This window comes from Notechis scutatus, chromosome 3, assembly GCF_049901735.1.
Source record: "Notechis scutatus isolate UNSWTSFEM ecotype Mainland chromosome 3, rNotScu1.2, whole genome shotgun sequence".
Classification (NCBI taxonomy): domain Eukaryota; kingdom Metazoa; phylum Chordata; class Lepidosauria; order Squamata; family Elapidae; genus Notechis; species Notechis scutatus.
Window position 1 is genome coordinate 81,294,236 of NC_142011.1, and position 15,642 is coordinate 81,309,877.

A 15,642-nucleotide genomic window follows, 5' to 3' on the forward strand; every position below is an offset into this window, starting at 1 on the left:
AATGATATAGGGGTCCCCTTGTACTTGCCTAGCTTCTCTGTGAAAACGTCCTGGAATTCCTGGACGAGGGCCTCTTCCCAGTCATCGCTTCCGGTTTGGTGGATGCCAGCTAGTTCAATTCCGAGTGGGGCAAACCACTGTAAACCTAGCAAACTGGGCCGGTCACGATCGACGACGGTCAGAGGTAGCGATGCGGTGCGGTCTTTGAAGGATACTTGGACGTGGCTGGAGCCGACAACTGGAATTCTGTTTCCTTGATAGTCCTTTAGTATGATTTTTTGAGTGCTGAGGTCCTGGCGATGGATGGCAGGGATCAGATGTTTGAGGGTTTTCCAGGAGACCATCGATAGGGACGACCCCGAGTCGACTTCCATCACACAAGGTCGATTCTCAATAGCGACCTTTACTCGGATTTCCCTTGCATCCAGGGACGAAGCGTGGCCGATAGTGATGGTTTGGTGTGCCTCTTCTCGTCTAGTTGAAGTGGCAGGTGCTCGATTTCTGTAGTAGTGGTTGTTCCATTGGTGGTTCAGGCGGTCCTGATTTACAGGTGGGTTGCCTGTAGCCTGGCAGAGATTATTCTCCCTCCTGATTGGAGTGGACCCTCGCTTGCTTCTACAGACCTTTGCGATGTGGCCTCTCTTTCCACAGGAGCGGCAGAGTGCGTCGAGGAATTTGCAGTCTGATCGCGGGTGGTTTACCCCGCAACCAGCGCATTGGCGCGGGAGTCTTTGGTTCCGTTGGTCTCATTGGTCGCGTTCGGACCGGAGTCGGTTGACCTCCTCTTCCTCGCTGTCTGATGAGGATTCGAGGTCTTCATGATGGGCGGTAGTAGTGTGCCTCTCAGAGGAAGGCGTACTGTCCCTAGCGAGTTGGCAGTGCGGTGCGTTCGCTCGGCGCATTCGAGCGGCTGACTTCCTGGTTGCTTCTGCTGCAGTAGCGTCGGCGATAACATCTGCGAGGCTGATGTCTCCCTTCGCCATAATCTTGCTCTGTATCGTGTGGTCATCTAATGCCAGAACTATTCGGTCTCTCATGGCTTCCTCGAGGTTTGCGAAACCACAGAGTCCACCCAGGTTCCGGAGGTCCGCGATGAAGTCTCCAACACTCTCGTTTTTCCGTTGGTCCCTCTGGTAAAACTCGTGTCTTCGGATGAGTGTTGGCACCAGGGGTGCATAATGGGCCTGGAGGATCGGCGCGAGGTTATCCCAATCCATTGTCTTCACCTCCGCGGGTTTTGCAAGCGCCTTAGCCATTTTAAAAACGGCGGGCCTGCAATGAGTCAGGAATACCGCTCGTTTCTTGCCAGGCGTAGCATCTTTCAGATTGTTGGTCTCCAGGAACATCTGGAACCGGTCTATATACGAGTCCCAGTCTTCGTTTGCCGGGTCAAATGGAGTGGGTGGTATGGCGCCACTGGTCATCCTGCCGTTTGTTGCTTGCGCTCTCAGCCACATGCTCTGTATTGTTCGATGAGTGCTCAGTCAGCTCTATCGTCTCCGCATCCCACCTTCGTCGCCAGTGTTAAGTCCAGAGCATGGGCGCAAGGAACGGAGACGAGGCATTGAACTGTGACTTCAACTCTTTATTAGTGACTTCAGAACAGAGCAAAATACTTGGGCAGCAGTAGCTCTTTTATAGAGCTGGCTGCTGTCAAAACAACCAATGATTTGAGTTTACCGCTCTAAGAAGCGTCCAATCAGAGGCGACCCACTGTCAGCCAATCAGATCAGCCAGAAGCGACCAATCACGACTCGCTATTCGCGGGCCAATCAGAAGTGCAGGATTACGAGCCTGCTGTTGAAGTAAAACTATTAGGGTTGTTAATGAACGCGTTAGCTTAGTTCGTAACACTCAGGCATCCAGTAAACAGACTACATGTTATATTACATCAATGGTTCCTTTAACTGTGATTTAATAAATTAAACCAATTCATGTACATATTAAACTAAAAGCTGTTAGAATCAAACAAAAGCTGTTAGATTCCCATATTATATGAAAGCATATGATTGCTGCTTTAATTTAATTTGAATATTATATCTAGGGCTCCAGATCTGGTTTGTAAACATCCAGACAACAATTTGATGGAAAAAAAGGATTTCTTTGTTTCTGGTGGTGATCCATATTTTTGCAGGTCAGATTTGAAAGCCCTAGTTATGTGAACCTTACCAGAAGCGACATGTTGGTATGTGACATATTTAACTGAAAAAAGAAATTATTTATCATAGTTATTTGACCACTTAGCTACTGTGTATATTTAAAGCACATATATGCTAATAGAGCTGTATTGCTTGGATCACTTAAAGAGAAGTAAAGTTCTGAAAACGTAAAATTGAGACTAATATATTTTTGACATAAAAAAGAATTGTAAAGGGTACCCGGAGTGAGGCATCAAAATTGCACTGAAATCTTAGAAGGCCTGGAATATGGTTTAGATTTTCAAGTCTTACAGATTAGCCTAGGATCATGATGTTAATTTCAGGCGTAAGTTTAGTAAAAATAGTTTTTAATTGAGTGATATATTCAAATCAAATGGCTCTTGAATTCATAAAGTTTGTCTTCACACTGGAAAACAACTTGCTGTTAGTATATTTTATTAAATCTGCTTCTTTACAGAACTTTACTTCCCATAAACAATTAATTTTATACAACCTTCTCCTGTTAAATTTATAGAACAAATTTAAAGGCATATGCATTGCAGTGTCACCTCCCCATTGAAAAGTACTAGAGACGGCTTATCATTTTTTTTGACAGGGTGGATACATTTTGAGAATGATTGATTTACAAGTGCAGAGCTCATACTGAGTGGCTGAAATCTAGGGCTGAAATTCAAAATTATAAGCAGAAAAATATAGTGGTGGGGGGAACAGAAGTGACAAGCTATTTCTTTTCTCATATCTGATGAGGGAAGGAGGAAGGGAAACAGGTAAGAATTAGGAAAGAAATCACCAAGCTTGTTGAGTTACTTGAGGCAAAACTGATTTTTTTTTTTAAAAAAAAAAAAACTGCATTAAGAAATTTAAATAAGCCCTCTATTTTTATACCAGCCAATCATCTGATCTGAGAGTTAGGAGGAATCAATTTAACAAGCAGTGTGTTTAATCTGAATCATTTATCAATTCATAGGGATAATGGAGAAGAGAAGCAACATATGAGCTTCAGCTGCCATAACTAGGGTCCTATAAATTTTTAGCAGAATTCTGATAGCTTGAAGGTAAAAGTGATTAACAGAGAATGTTATTTGCTCTAATCATTTCTTTTTCAGAATAAGAAGGAAGAGTTACAGTCCTTATTGTAGCTACTACCATAATATTTATGGAAGGAGAAATACACCAGAGCCATCCAGTATCATGGTAGATCATATTCATCAGCTTAAATCACATGGTAGATCATATTCATCAGCTTAAGTCAAAGTACACTGCGTACAGCTTGTTAGTTCCTGTGTAGCAAAGTTTTATTGAATCCACTAAAGTATTCTATTCTCCAAGTGACATAAGATGCACTCCATATGTATGTTTTTAGATGACAGAACAATGGCCTCCATATAATGGGCAATTCAGGCGACTAGAAAATACCTCAGGAGTCTACAGTAATTGGGGGAGGGGGGAGAGATAGGATTGTTTCCTCCGTCATAGTCCAAATGGAACCCAGTGCTAGTTCTCAGTCTAATTGACTTGTTCAGTTCTCCCCTCTTAAAGCAACTGCTGAAGCAGGAGTCAGATATCATCACTCCCACTGAGGTGCAAAGCTTGCTTTTACCGAAGCCAACAGTCTTCATCTGGCTTATTCTACTTATAGTACACTTTTATGAGATGTACTGAGAAATACTGATATACCAATATAAGAGACCACCTCAGCACTTATCTTCCTATGCTCTAAGATGTACAACTTGCCTCTTCTTGTTCTCTAGTATCTAGTTCTCTAGTTGCTCACTTGTTCTCTATATCTCTGAAGTTTTCCCACTCTCTCTGCCTTTGGTACTGTAATTTTTCAACAAGGTCTATTACTATTGTAGCCCAAGTTTTGATTGCAACAAATAACTAATAAATACACTTAGACGGGAATTTCTATAGTATTTTAACTTTAAACTGATGGATTTCAGGGATCAAAAGCAAAGGGCATAAGCTGATCTTCCTTTTCCTTGTCTCTTACTCCTCTCTATGTTGATAAAATGGGGAGATGCACTGCAGTGTTAGAACTGTTACCTCAAAGAGAAATTAATAAAACATGCTCCGATTTCTTTTTCTAATTGGTTGCAGACAAAAATCAGCACAGGATAGAAACAGGCAAACACTCCCCATCCAGTCATGGCTTGTAAACTCTGAACAAAAAGTGATCAGTTAAAAAAAACTATATAGCTTGTGAAATGCTAATAAAATAAATTAATGCACAAATAAATATTCTTTGTTGGATGAGTTAAATAGTAAGCATTCCACAAATTCCTCCCTGGCCATATTCTCAGGGGCACTGTGATATGTGATGTGTGTATTGGGGGCTGGGGGCATTAGTCATCCATATTAACAGATCTTAGACCACCTTACATCCCTCGGCAATGTGAGTATAGAGTATGCAACATACAATGTCACACACTCTTCAAGGAGTAGAAAATGTTACCAGTGGCCACTCGTACAATTATTTATTGCTTCTGCTTCATTATTTTAGTATTCATTACCTTCACCTGTGATGAATATCCAAATAATGCTTGAAAACATCATCACATCCCTTTTCTCATGACATTTATAGCATTCATTTGCTCAGGGAGGGTAAATTTAATCTTCCACAATTACAAGGAGAAGTGATGGCAGCACTTTTCTCATCAGCAGGTGCCTTTAGCAAATGAGATTTTTCCCACCTACAATCCAGTATGAAACTCCTAATCCTTTAAACGATTCATATCCAAGAACAATCCAGTAAGCCTCATGTAACACTGCAAAAGGACTGTCAATTAATTCAGAATTCTTCCTGTGGAATTCTCACTCCAGAATATTCATTCTGGAAGTAGGTGAAATCATTCTTTTTTTCACAGTTTACCTTAAGGCACTTACTTCCAGTAGTGATTGTTAAGGATACTGGGAGCTGCAACCCAGGACATCTGGAAAGCTACCTGTTAAGAATGAGGCCTGAAGATATTTCATTCAAAAAGAAAAAAGAAAACCCAAGAAAGGCCGTATTTTCACAAACTCAGCAATGATTCCTTTTTTACTTCGGACAAAACAGCTTCAGTATATTTTGGTTCCTGAAGCAAAGGATGAGATGAGGCTTTCCAAATTCCAGGTACTGGTGTAAGTCAATGATATTTGGATCTTTAGCCCACATAAAGGAAACAGGCTAAGTAAGAGAAATATGATATTGTACTTCCAATTATCCCACTTGCCACTATATGCAAGAATAGCAAGTGGCTACAGCTTTCTTTCCTGAAACTCTAGAATGCAGATAGTCCTTGACTTATGACTGGTCGCCATTCAAGTTACAATAGCTACTCCCAAAGCTACTTATAACCCAGTTTTGAAGATTCAACATTGGGCCACCCCCTCATGGTCATGTGACATTTTGGAGGTTCAGCAGTTATTGCTCGTACTTATGACCATTTGCAGCACCTCCCAAAATTACAAACCTGCAGTTTATTATGGTTTTACCAGAAACCAATGTTTACTTCTTACTTTGTTGCCCCAGAGCAAACAATGGGTCTGCCTAATAACCACAGTGTTTAACAACTACCATGCTCACTTAGCAAAGTGGCACCTGTTTAACAATCATAGGATTCAATTAATGGCTGCCACAAAAAAGGTCATAAAATCAACTCCAGTCATATGGTGATCTGCCATCATGACTTACTACCATAATTGTGGATCTCACCTACAGTCAAGAGCTACCTGTATCCATTTTCTGGGACAGATGCCTCATTCTATTTCATAGCAAGGCTAAGCCTGAAACAGGGGCAAACAATGTCAAGAGTAAAAATATTCTCCTCCCTTCCTATTTTATTTAAGGAGAATACAGTTGTTCAGTTAATAACCATATGTTAATAACTATAGTTATTAAGTAAATCTGGCTTCCCTGTGGACTTTGTCAGAAGGTCACAAAAGGTGATCACATGACCCCAGGACACTGCAACCATCATTATTAAGAGGCAGTTGCCTAATGTCTGAATTTTGATCATGTGATCATGAGAATGCTTCAACTGTGATTAGTGTGAAAAATGGTCAAAACTCACAGTTATAACTTCAAATGGTCATTAAAGGAATGATTATAAGTCAAGGATTAACTTTATAGTGGTTGCCAATAGGATATCACAATGCCAACAATACCTGAACCAATTATTTTGCTTACTTATCTATAAATGATAGTATGCTGTTAATTTCTTATTTTACCACATGTGGGATTAATCTCAAATAATGAATTATGGCCAAAGCACGTATAATTGAAGCATCACCATTCAACATATGAATAACATTGTTCTGAAAATCTGATTCATGTTTTTATTAATAGCAATCTATATCAAAATGCAGGTGAAACTGACATCTTGTATCATCAGCATTTGTCTATTTTGCAGAATGATTTAATCCTCATTTTTATAAGCATTTTTTAAAAAATAAAACCTATTTTGTATTGTTGTTTCTCTTGTTGTGTGACAAGACTACTCCTGTAATTACTACATTCCACAGCTGTATTTTCTTTCTTTGTCTGGCATCCCTAATTTGTTGACCTCTAAAACATATTCAGTTTTGGGAACTAGAAGCAGTTGCTACAGATCCTGTATCTATAATTGTGTAAAAGAAAAAACAAATTATTTTGCATATACACAATTGCAACTGGGAGACACATGGTTTTATATATGAAAGAGATACTTGCTGGTATGAAACAAAACCACTATTTTAAATGGTGTGAACAATAGGCCACTTTTATTTAAATAAAATAAAATTTAAAAATAAAATAAGTAGCCATACCTCTTATATTCCATATGGGTGAGTTTCAGGTGCCTACTGTTTGAGTACTTAACAGAGTGAATAGGTTCAAAACAACCTGTGCCCAGTACTTTCCCTGTTCAGATATATTAGCTTTTCAAGAAGCAATTTCCTTGAAAATTAATATAGCAAGATTTTATATTTACCTTGTAATCATCAATATACTATCCATCTACTTTATGTCTTAAGAAATGGACAATTTTCTCCTCATGAAAAAAGGCAGGATTCTATATATTTTTAATTTATTATGCAAGCACACATGGCCTCCCATCTTGCAATCAACTCTGGAAACCACATGAGCACCAAAACCATTTGTAGAGAGCCAGTTTTGTATAGTGGTTAAGGTGTTGGCCTAGAAACCAGGAAACTGACTTTGAGTCCAGCCTTAGGAATGCAAGCTGGCTGGATGACTTTGAGCCAATCATTCTATCTAAGGCATGTTGTTTGGGGGGGGGAGGAGGAAGGCCTATATTTGCTGCCTTGAGTTGACTTTTAAAGTAATAAAGGCAGAATAAAAAAATCTAATAAAGAGAAAACTGTAGAAACAATAAAGATGCCAGGTAAAAGGTCCTAAATCAAACCAAATGCAAACAGATGCCATTATTGCAACATCCAGGCCACAAGATCTGAGGAAATATAATGTGGTAGCAAACATTTTTCTTACGAGTGTCAAGTGCAGCTTGTTGTCCACCGATATTTCTCCCATGCCTTTGACACCTCACCCAATAGCTATTCTGATGCAGGTCTCTTGATTTTTCTTTTCTGTATACTATTTCCTGTGATTTGGGGCCCCTCTTCTTCCTTGCAGTGCCATAGTTTCTCCTTCCCCCTCATTGGTAATTAAAATGCTGGAAACAATATTTACCAAAGGCACCTGACCCAATCACTTAACCTGGAGAAAGTTAAACTTTCCAGTACTCAGGATCCAAGGGAAGCAAGAAGACATAAAGAAAAGTATACATGCAAGACAGGGGAACCTTCCCTGGAGCCAAAGCAATAGCTAAGTAATAAATGGAAAGGGACAGAGTAGTTTTTTGAAGCTTTTTACTTTTGGTGAGAGGGATCTAAAAGGTTAAGAGGTTACATGAAGCCTCCCTCCCCATTTTTATCTGACTCAACACGTGTGACACATGTAAAAGAGAGGTGGAGCGTCAGGCCCATAATGTGGAAAATGATTCTGTTGGGCCTAAGAATTATAATCTTTCACCCTTATGCCTGTGAAACCCTGCTATATAAAAGTCAGAAATGTTTTAATTAGGATTTCTGTCCTGACCAAGGGATTAAAATACATGAGCTTGATTCATCAGATTATATTCAGATCAAACATAAACTGTTTCAACTCCTTCCTTCAAAACGGTGCTATAAACAACTGCACACCAGAACAACTAGACACAAGAACAGTTTTTCCCCGAACGCCATCACTCTGCTAAACAAATAATTCCCTCAACACTGTCCAACTATTTACAAGGTCTGCACTACTATTACTATTAATCTTCTCATCACTCCTTATCACTCAACCCCTCCCACTTGTGACTGTATGATGGTAACTTTGTTGCTTGTATCCTTACGATTTATATTGTTTCCTAGTATGATTTGATTGCTTATTGTACCCTATGACTATCATTAAGTGTTGTACCTATGATTCTTGTATCTTTTCTTTTATGTATACAGAGAGTATTTGTACCAAGACAAATTCCTTGTGTGTCCAATCACACTTGGCCAATAAAGAATTCTATTCTATTCTATTCTATTCTATTCTATTCTATTCTATTCTATTCTATTCTATTCTATTCTATTCTCATTCAAAAAGTAGTCATGCTAAAATCAGAAGGCCCATTATACTAAACTGTAATTTTTTTTAGGAAACATACTTTTCACCTAATCTTTCATTTCCAAGACTTCAGCTCTTGCACGTCTATTGTAATATTCCTGTGGTCTTGCCATGGTATCCATAAAGTCATTATCCAACCAGGTGTCCTTAAATGTGTTTGAGTTATAGATACAAAATGGCTAAAATTACTGGAGCTATAATCCAAGTGTATCCGGAGGAGTGTGTATTTGGGAAGGCCAATTTAACAACTTTGAGATTTCTGGGAAATATTCTTGCAGTTTCACGCACTATGTTTTGATTGCACTATAGGAATTTAATGTGATCTCTAAGAATATATCCAATAGTTCCTTACAGGCAGTGGTGGGATTCAAATAATTTAACAACCAGTTTTCTGCCCTAATGATTTCTTCCAACAACCAATTCACCAAACTGCTCAGAAAATTAACAACTGGTTTTCTGAACTGTTGAGAACTGGCTGAATCCCACCACTGCTTACAGGGATGCTTGCATGAAAACTCCAAAGTGGTGAGGAAATCTTTCCCTTCAAACTGGCAAATATCTCATGTTACTTGAAGAATACCAGCCTCCTCCAAAACACAATTTGGAGAACAAGATAACAAATTACCAAAGGTTTTTTTTCTTTTTAATCTTCTTAAGAGTGAATATATAAAGATCACTTTTATCTTGTATTTGTGTCTTAGGCCTTGCAATGAGAGATGGACTTCCCTGAATGGGTTTTACTTCAGAGTGACTGGACTCTGTTAGAGCCACTGTTAAAGTGCTGCATGCCTGCATGTGGGTGCTTGGGAGGAGTATACTTCAAGAAGCACCATGCATACAACCATCACCTCCCTTGCATTCTACCTTTCTCCCCTCTTTTCAAATGCATCCGGGCATAGGATGGAGGCAGTTTTGTGCCTTGATTACAAAGAAGAGATACTTACCTATGTTGATTAAATGGCTTGAGTCAGAGTACATTTTTAAAGATTCATATTCATTGTCCATTGCCAAATTCTTTCACTTGCCGGTAAAGGTCTTATGCTCACAGTCTTGTCTCAGCATGTATGGCCTTGGGAAATCATCGGACGACCTTTCAGCTCTTAGCAGAGCAAGCCTAGTGCAATTTCAACAGGAAGCCCTTTGCATTGCACAGTATCAACACTATGAAGCCGCAGTGCAACGTCATCACTTTTTCTCTTTCAGATCCCGTCTCCAAACTTTAGAAAGCGCACTGTCAACTAGCTGCTGCTTTCAACTTTAATAATACACTTGAAAAGACGTGTTTATGTTTATGTAAGTAGTTTACGCTGTCTAGACCAATAGCAATGTGCTCGGGGCTGGGACTGGTGATGATCTCTGTTGGAAACAGGAACTGAAAGTATTATTTCACTTCAGCTTTGCCTATGAGCAGTCTGGTTGTCCTTGTAAGTGCCTGACCGTATTGTGTTAAGGAAATGCAAATAGTTCAGTTGGGCTCTTTGATTAGTTAGCTGCATGCATCTTAATGTATTGGCTTTTTATTTTTGCTGTTAAAAAGAAAAAAAAAACAATAAAGGAAATTTCCTTAAGGATCAGCTTGCTTTCAAAGAGTAATTAAAAGCATCTGGAAAGCATTTCCAATCTATCATAAACAGGAAGGAATCTCACCCATGTGACTTCTAACAAAATGATGCAAATTGAATTCCCTGCCAAAATTTACAGTAATCTGTTTCCCTTTCACTCCCCACCCCGCCAGGTGGAGGAAAAGAGGAAAACACAGCAAGATGTGGATTACTTCAGACCAAGAAATAGACTAAGCCCAGGAATTGTTACTTTATTAAATCAGCTTAGTCATTTTGGGGCACGTCTGGAAATTATATAGGAGCAAAGCACTAAAATGGATTGTGTTTCCTTTTTCAGTACTAATCGTTTTCCTTCTAAAGGACTTGTTAGAGAAGACAAGTAATTATATGTCTGCAGTTTGGGCCAATTTTGTCTCTGTGTGGAGCTTCTTCTTTGTACTGCACAAAAACATGCTTATAAAAAGGGGATGCATCTAATATTAGTAATGCCCCTCTAAAAATGATATTGAGAGTTGTTTTTTAATAGTGCAATGGAAGCATAGAAAAGAAAGATATAGTGTGTATGTTCCTACAAACAGATATGACATGCTATAAGTGTACCTTTTTAAGCAAAAGAAAGGATAGGCTGCAAAAAAACTAATTACATCCTTCCAGAGTCTTTGAAGCGCTTCACTGTGTGACCTCCATTAATATTAGCTCCGTTTAAGAGTTCACTTTTATTTTCTGGCTCTGCACCAGTTTATCTTAAATTGGGGTAATGATTCCACAATACTACAGCGCTTCTAGAGAGTTAGTTCTCCATAGGGATCTCTCAATAAATATTATTTCTTGGATTTTAAGGGGAATGGTGACCAGCAAGCTTACAGCTCCTTTGTAGCAACTGTTTGGATTCCTTATTTATTATCTGCTTTTGCAAATGGCCAGAAAGATGCATGTAATGTGGGTATATATATATGTATGTATGTATGTATGTATGTATGTATGTATGTATATGTATATCCATATCCATACATATATATATATATATATATATATATATATATATATGTGTGTGTGTGTGTGTGTGTGTGTGTGTGTGTGTGTATCTTTGGTTATTTGGGTTTTCTCCCGCGTAAAATTGGAAGTATTTTGGCGACGTTTCGACGAAATCTCATTCATCATCTTCAGGCTTGTGTCTTCAGCTTTGTGCTTGGAGTAATGTGAGCTTGCAGCTGTTTTTTCTTTTAACTGCCAGTGGGAGTGCGACTTGACTGGGTGGGGGCTTGGCTGTGTTCTGATTGGCTGGGGGTGTGTTCTTATTGGTTGGGGGCCTGGCTGTGATCTGATTGGTTGGGGGGTTGGCTGTGTTCTGATTGGCTGGGGGTGTGTTCTGTTCAGGTGGGGCTTGGCTGTGTTCAGGTTAGTCTTAGTTGTCGGGGGATTTGAGCTGGTGAGCTGTGATCTGTTGTTTGGCTTCGTGGTCGTGGTCGTGCCACATCTTCATGTTGGGCGTCAGGACGCTTCATGTATGGGTCGGAGGGGTTTGAAGCGGGTAGTGATGCAGCTGCTGTACGGCTTCTGGTCCGTGGTCATGTCTCATCATCTGTGTGGGTGTGAATTTGCTTTCTACGTGGAAGTGTGGTGGTAGCATCTTGTATATATGTATGGTATTCAGCTTTGTTCGGGTATTTTCCCACGTCATTATAATTGTGCTTTTACTATGTGACATCAAATTCCTACACAGCTGCAGAGACAACAATGCAACACCGACCTGCTTCAAATTAACATTTCATCACAGCACAGCAGCCACTAAATGTATCCTGAAAAGAACTGAAATGGCTCTACTCAGGAATGAGCTCCACAGAGATTCCAACTCGATCAGTTAAACAAAAATGTCCTAATTCTACACCTGGAATTGAGCAACAATATCCACCCTCTACTTTGGGACAAGATAAAACAACTTACAACTTGGAGAGCTGAAACTGAAACCACTTACAAAAATGACAAACTCCTGAAGAAACTAAAGAAATTAGAACATGACAAGAAAGCCCCCAACAACTCACAACAACACCTGAAACAATTAGTATACAACATTTCCAACAGAGAACTCACCAAAACAGAAACAGATGTCCTAACCAAAGGATTCAATTATGCTATAGCACTCAAAAAAATCCCCACAGAATCCATCATATGTGGAGTGGAATCCAGCCTAACTAAATTAAATACAGATGAAGCTGACAGAATAAGACACCAAGTCACTAACATCCTATGCACAAGCAAACCATCCAAAAGCAACTTGCACAAAGAGGAACTAAAAGCCCTACAAGCCCTAAGGAACGAAAGCAGCATAATCATACTTCCAGCAGATAAAGGTAATGCCACAGTAGTAATGGATAGAAAAGACTACGAAACAAAATTGACAGACCTACTCCAAGACTCCACATACAAACCCATAAACACGGACCCAACCACATATCTGGAAAAAATAACCAAGAAGAAAATTATAACCAACCACATGAGCAAAGAGATCCAACAGACAATCATCCGAAGGGAAATATATATATATATATATTCTTAAGTTTTCGCGGATATCTATATGTATGGTATTCAACTTTGTTCGGGTATTTTCCCACATCATTATAGTTGTGCTTTTAAAGTTGTAGCGACGTTTCGGCAGAATCTCACCTGCCATCATCAGGCTTGTGTATTGTGTTCGTCTGTGAGTCAGACTTTCACAGCCGTTTCTGTTTTAAATTTGGTGCAGGCCTACTGCTGTGTTAGAATGGTTTTTTCTTCATCCTGATTGGTTGGGAGTCTTGGTCTGTGTTTATTGGTCTTGGAGTTTGCTGTATTCTGCCTGATTGGTGTTTCTAATATCTTCTGTCTGTTTTGTAGCTTTTTTTTTGTCTTGATTGGCTGGCAACATTGTGTTTCCTGTATTGGAGGCTTTTAGTGCAGCTTGGCTTTGAGTAAACAGACGGCTATCATTTATTAGGAAGCTAGATTTCATCTGGGTGCCTGGTTGGGGAGATTCTGCCGAAACGTCGCTACAACTTTAAAAGCACAACTATAATGACGTGGGAAAATACCCGAACAAAGCTGAATACCATACATGTAAGTACCCGCGAAAACTTAAGAAAACAAATATATGTAACACTCTTCCCTCCTCCTGTTTTCCCCACCAATAAAACTGTCAGATAGGTTGGGCTGAGAGGCAGTGACTGGCCCAAGGTCACCTAAAAATGTCTTTCATACTTAGGGTGGACTAGAATTCACAGCCTCCTGATTTCTAGCTCAGTGTCTTAACCACTCTCCTTTGGGTCATAGAGAAGGGAAATTAGAGCATTTTTACACCTGTTGGATCAGTGATAGGTCAGAGTGATGTTGAGATTTGGCTCACAGTGAAAGAAGTAAATACAAATATGAATAGCTTTCAAACTAGTTTTGAGAAATTAAAAACTAAAAATGTGTTGCAGAAGGCCTCCCAAGACATTCATATGGTCCTTAGATAGAAATAAGAATTATGCAGCAGCTACAGAAGAAAGAAAAGATTTGGTTAAATCAAAATTTATTGACAAGGCTGGGGAAATGTTATATAATTCATGTCATTCATCTTTTATAAATAATTGGCTTAATATTTTTCACAAACAGTAGAATCAGGTACTATATCTGGAATCCATACAGCTGCTCTTAAAAAAAGAAATGGCTCAATTCATGCAATAATTTATCCCATTCATCCACTTATAAAAGTCCTATCTGCTATTTCTTAAAAGTATTTACATACCTCTTCATATTAATGTGGTTTACAATAATTTGAAATTTGCAAATTTTGAAACTTTTCTAACATGCAATGTCTCTTGGAATAGCAGAGTTTGTAGCTGAAAAGCACAGTCCCCACAAAGAATGCACTGAGATATTCTACAATAGTATAAGATAAAATTCCTTAATTAATTTCACACTGGAGCCAAGATAAAATTCTCACTGTTCATACATATAGATAACCTGATGTTTTAATGGTGTGCTGATCTCATTTTTAACACTATTATGTCCCACTCTCTATCTAAATAATCCAAGGAAGCTTATATGAGGTTATTTCATTCATAATACCTGTACAGCAACTTTTATATACTAAGAAATTATAAATTGCTAATAAATTACAATTGGCTCAAGGTCTCCCTCTCTATGGGTGATTAGACATACAGATCCAATATATGATCCATAGCAGATTCTGTTTTCAAGAACATACTTTATAAAATAATAATTTATGAAACATTGATAAAAATATTAAGTTTATATATCTTCTCATTCATTTCCCTAAATTGAAACCACACTGACTTGCTCTCTCGATCAAGAAAATCTTTATGTGGATGGAAATGTGGGCAGAGGTGGAAAGCTATGTTGATCAACTGTCCCCTCTTTGGACCTCCAGAAATATGCATGATCTATTAAAAAGGAACACCCAATACATACAGTGGACCTGCTTTATGAAATCATTAACCTAAATAAAATAGATTGAGTCTTTTCATAGCTTGGTGAACTTTATATCATTGGATGCAGGGGCAAGATTCATAATACTGAGAACAGGGAAGATTCATAACAGTCATAGTAAGGTGCATTCGTCCTATTCTTAAATGAGGACAGTATGTCAATGTGAAAAGCTCTAGGCCTACAGAATATCTTCATCATGTCTCAACAACAGGTTTGGTCACTGTAACTATTGTTCACACTTGAATGTATACAAGCTTTACAAGTACATGCCATTCTTCATCCCATATACAGGAGGGAATACAACATACTGATGAGTAAGCCTCTAAGCCTAGTAAATACTTGAGTTCAGTACATTACAACTTCTGTGTACTAATAGGAATATCTACTTCCTGGAAGACCAGCATTTGATCTCACATGAGATCAATATTCCTTTCTCTGAACCCAGGGGTGGGCTGGGCAAACCCGTAGCTAACATTATGGACGGTTTGGTGAGCTGCCAAAACCCACCCTAGCTGGCCCCACACACCCCATTTTGGATGTGAGGTAAGTGCAGGGCCCGTGCAGAGGCTCGGGGAGGGTGAAAAATGGGCCTCTCAGAAGTTCCGGAAGTCCAAAAATGGGCCTATTTCCAGCCTCTGGAATCTGTGGAAGGCCGTTTTTGCCCTCCCTGAGGCTCGAGAAAGCCTATGAATCCCAGGGAGGGCAAAAACACACACACACATATCCTCCGTGGTTCAGGAGGCTGACTAGGCCACGCCTACCATGGCCATGCCCACCCAGCAACTGGGCAGAGAACCCATTGCTGAGAATTTTGAAG

At 39.3% G+C, this 15,642-nt stretch overlaps 1 protein-coding gene and 1 long non-coding RNA gene across 4 annotated transcripts in view; one reads left to right on the plus strand and one right to left on the minus strand.

The window, feature by feature from the left end:
• Positions 1-10,147, minus strand: part of LOC148131253 (uncharacterized) — a 301,801-nt gene extending 291,654 nt beyond the window's left edge. For 2 of the 3 annotated variants that reach the window (XM_087960575.1, XM_087960578.1), the window contains exon 1: positions 9,741-10,147. In XM_087960575.1, the coding sequence (XP_087816701.1) occupies positions 9,741-9,801 (61 nt within the window). In that variant the 5' untranslated portion in view covers positions 9,802-10,147. The remainder of the gene's footprint in view (positions 1-9,740) is intronic. The other variant, XM_087960576.1, reaches the window with a different exon arrangement.
• LOC148131255 (uncharacterized) overlaps positions 9,953-15,642 on the plus strand; it is a 50,902-nt gene continuing 45,212 nt past the window's right edge. Inside the window, exon 1 of the long non-coding RNA XR_015748629.1 lies at positions 9,953-10,089. This is a non-coding gene — a long non-coding RNA (uncharacterized LOC148131255). The remainder of the gene's footprint in view (positions 10,090-15,642) is intronic.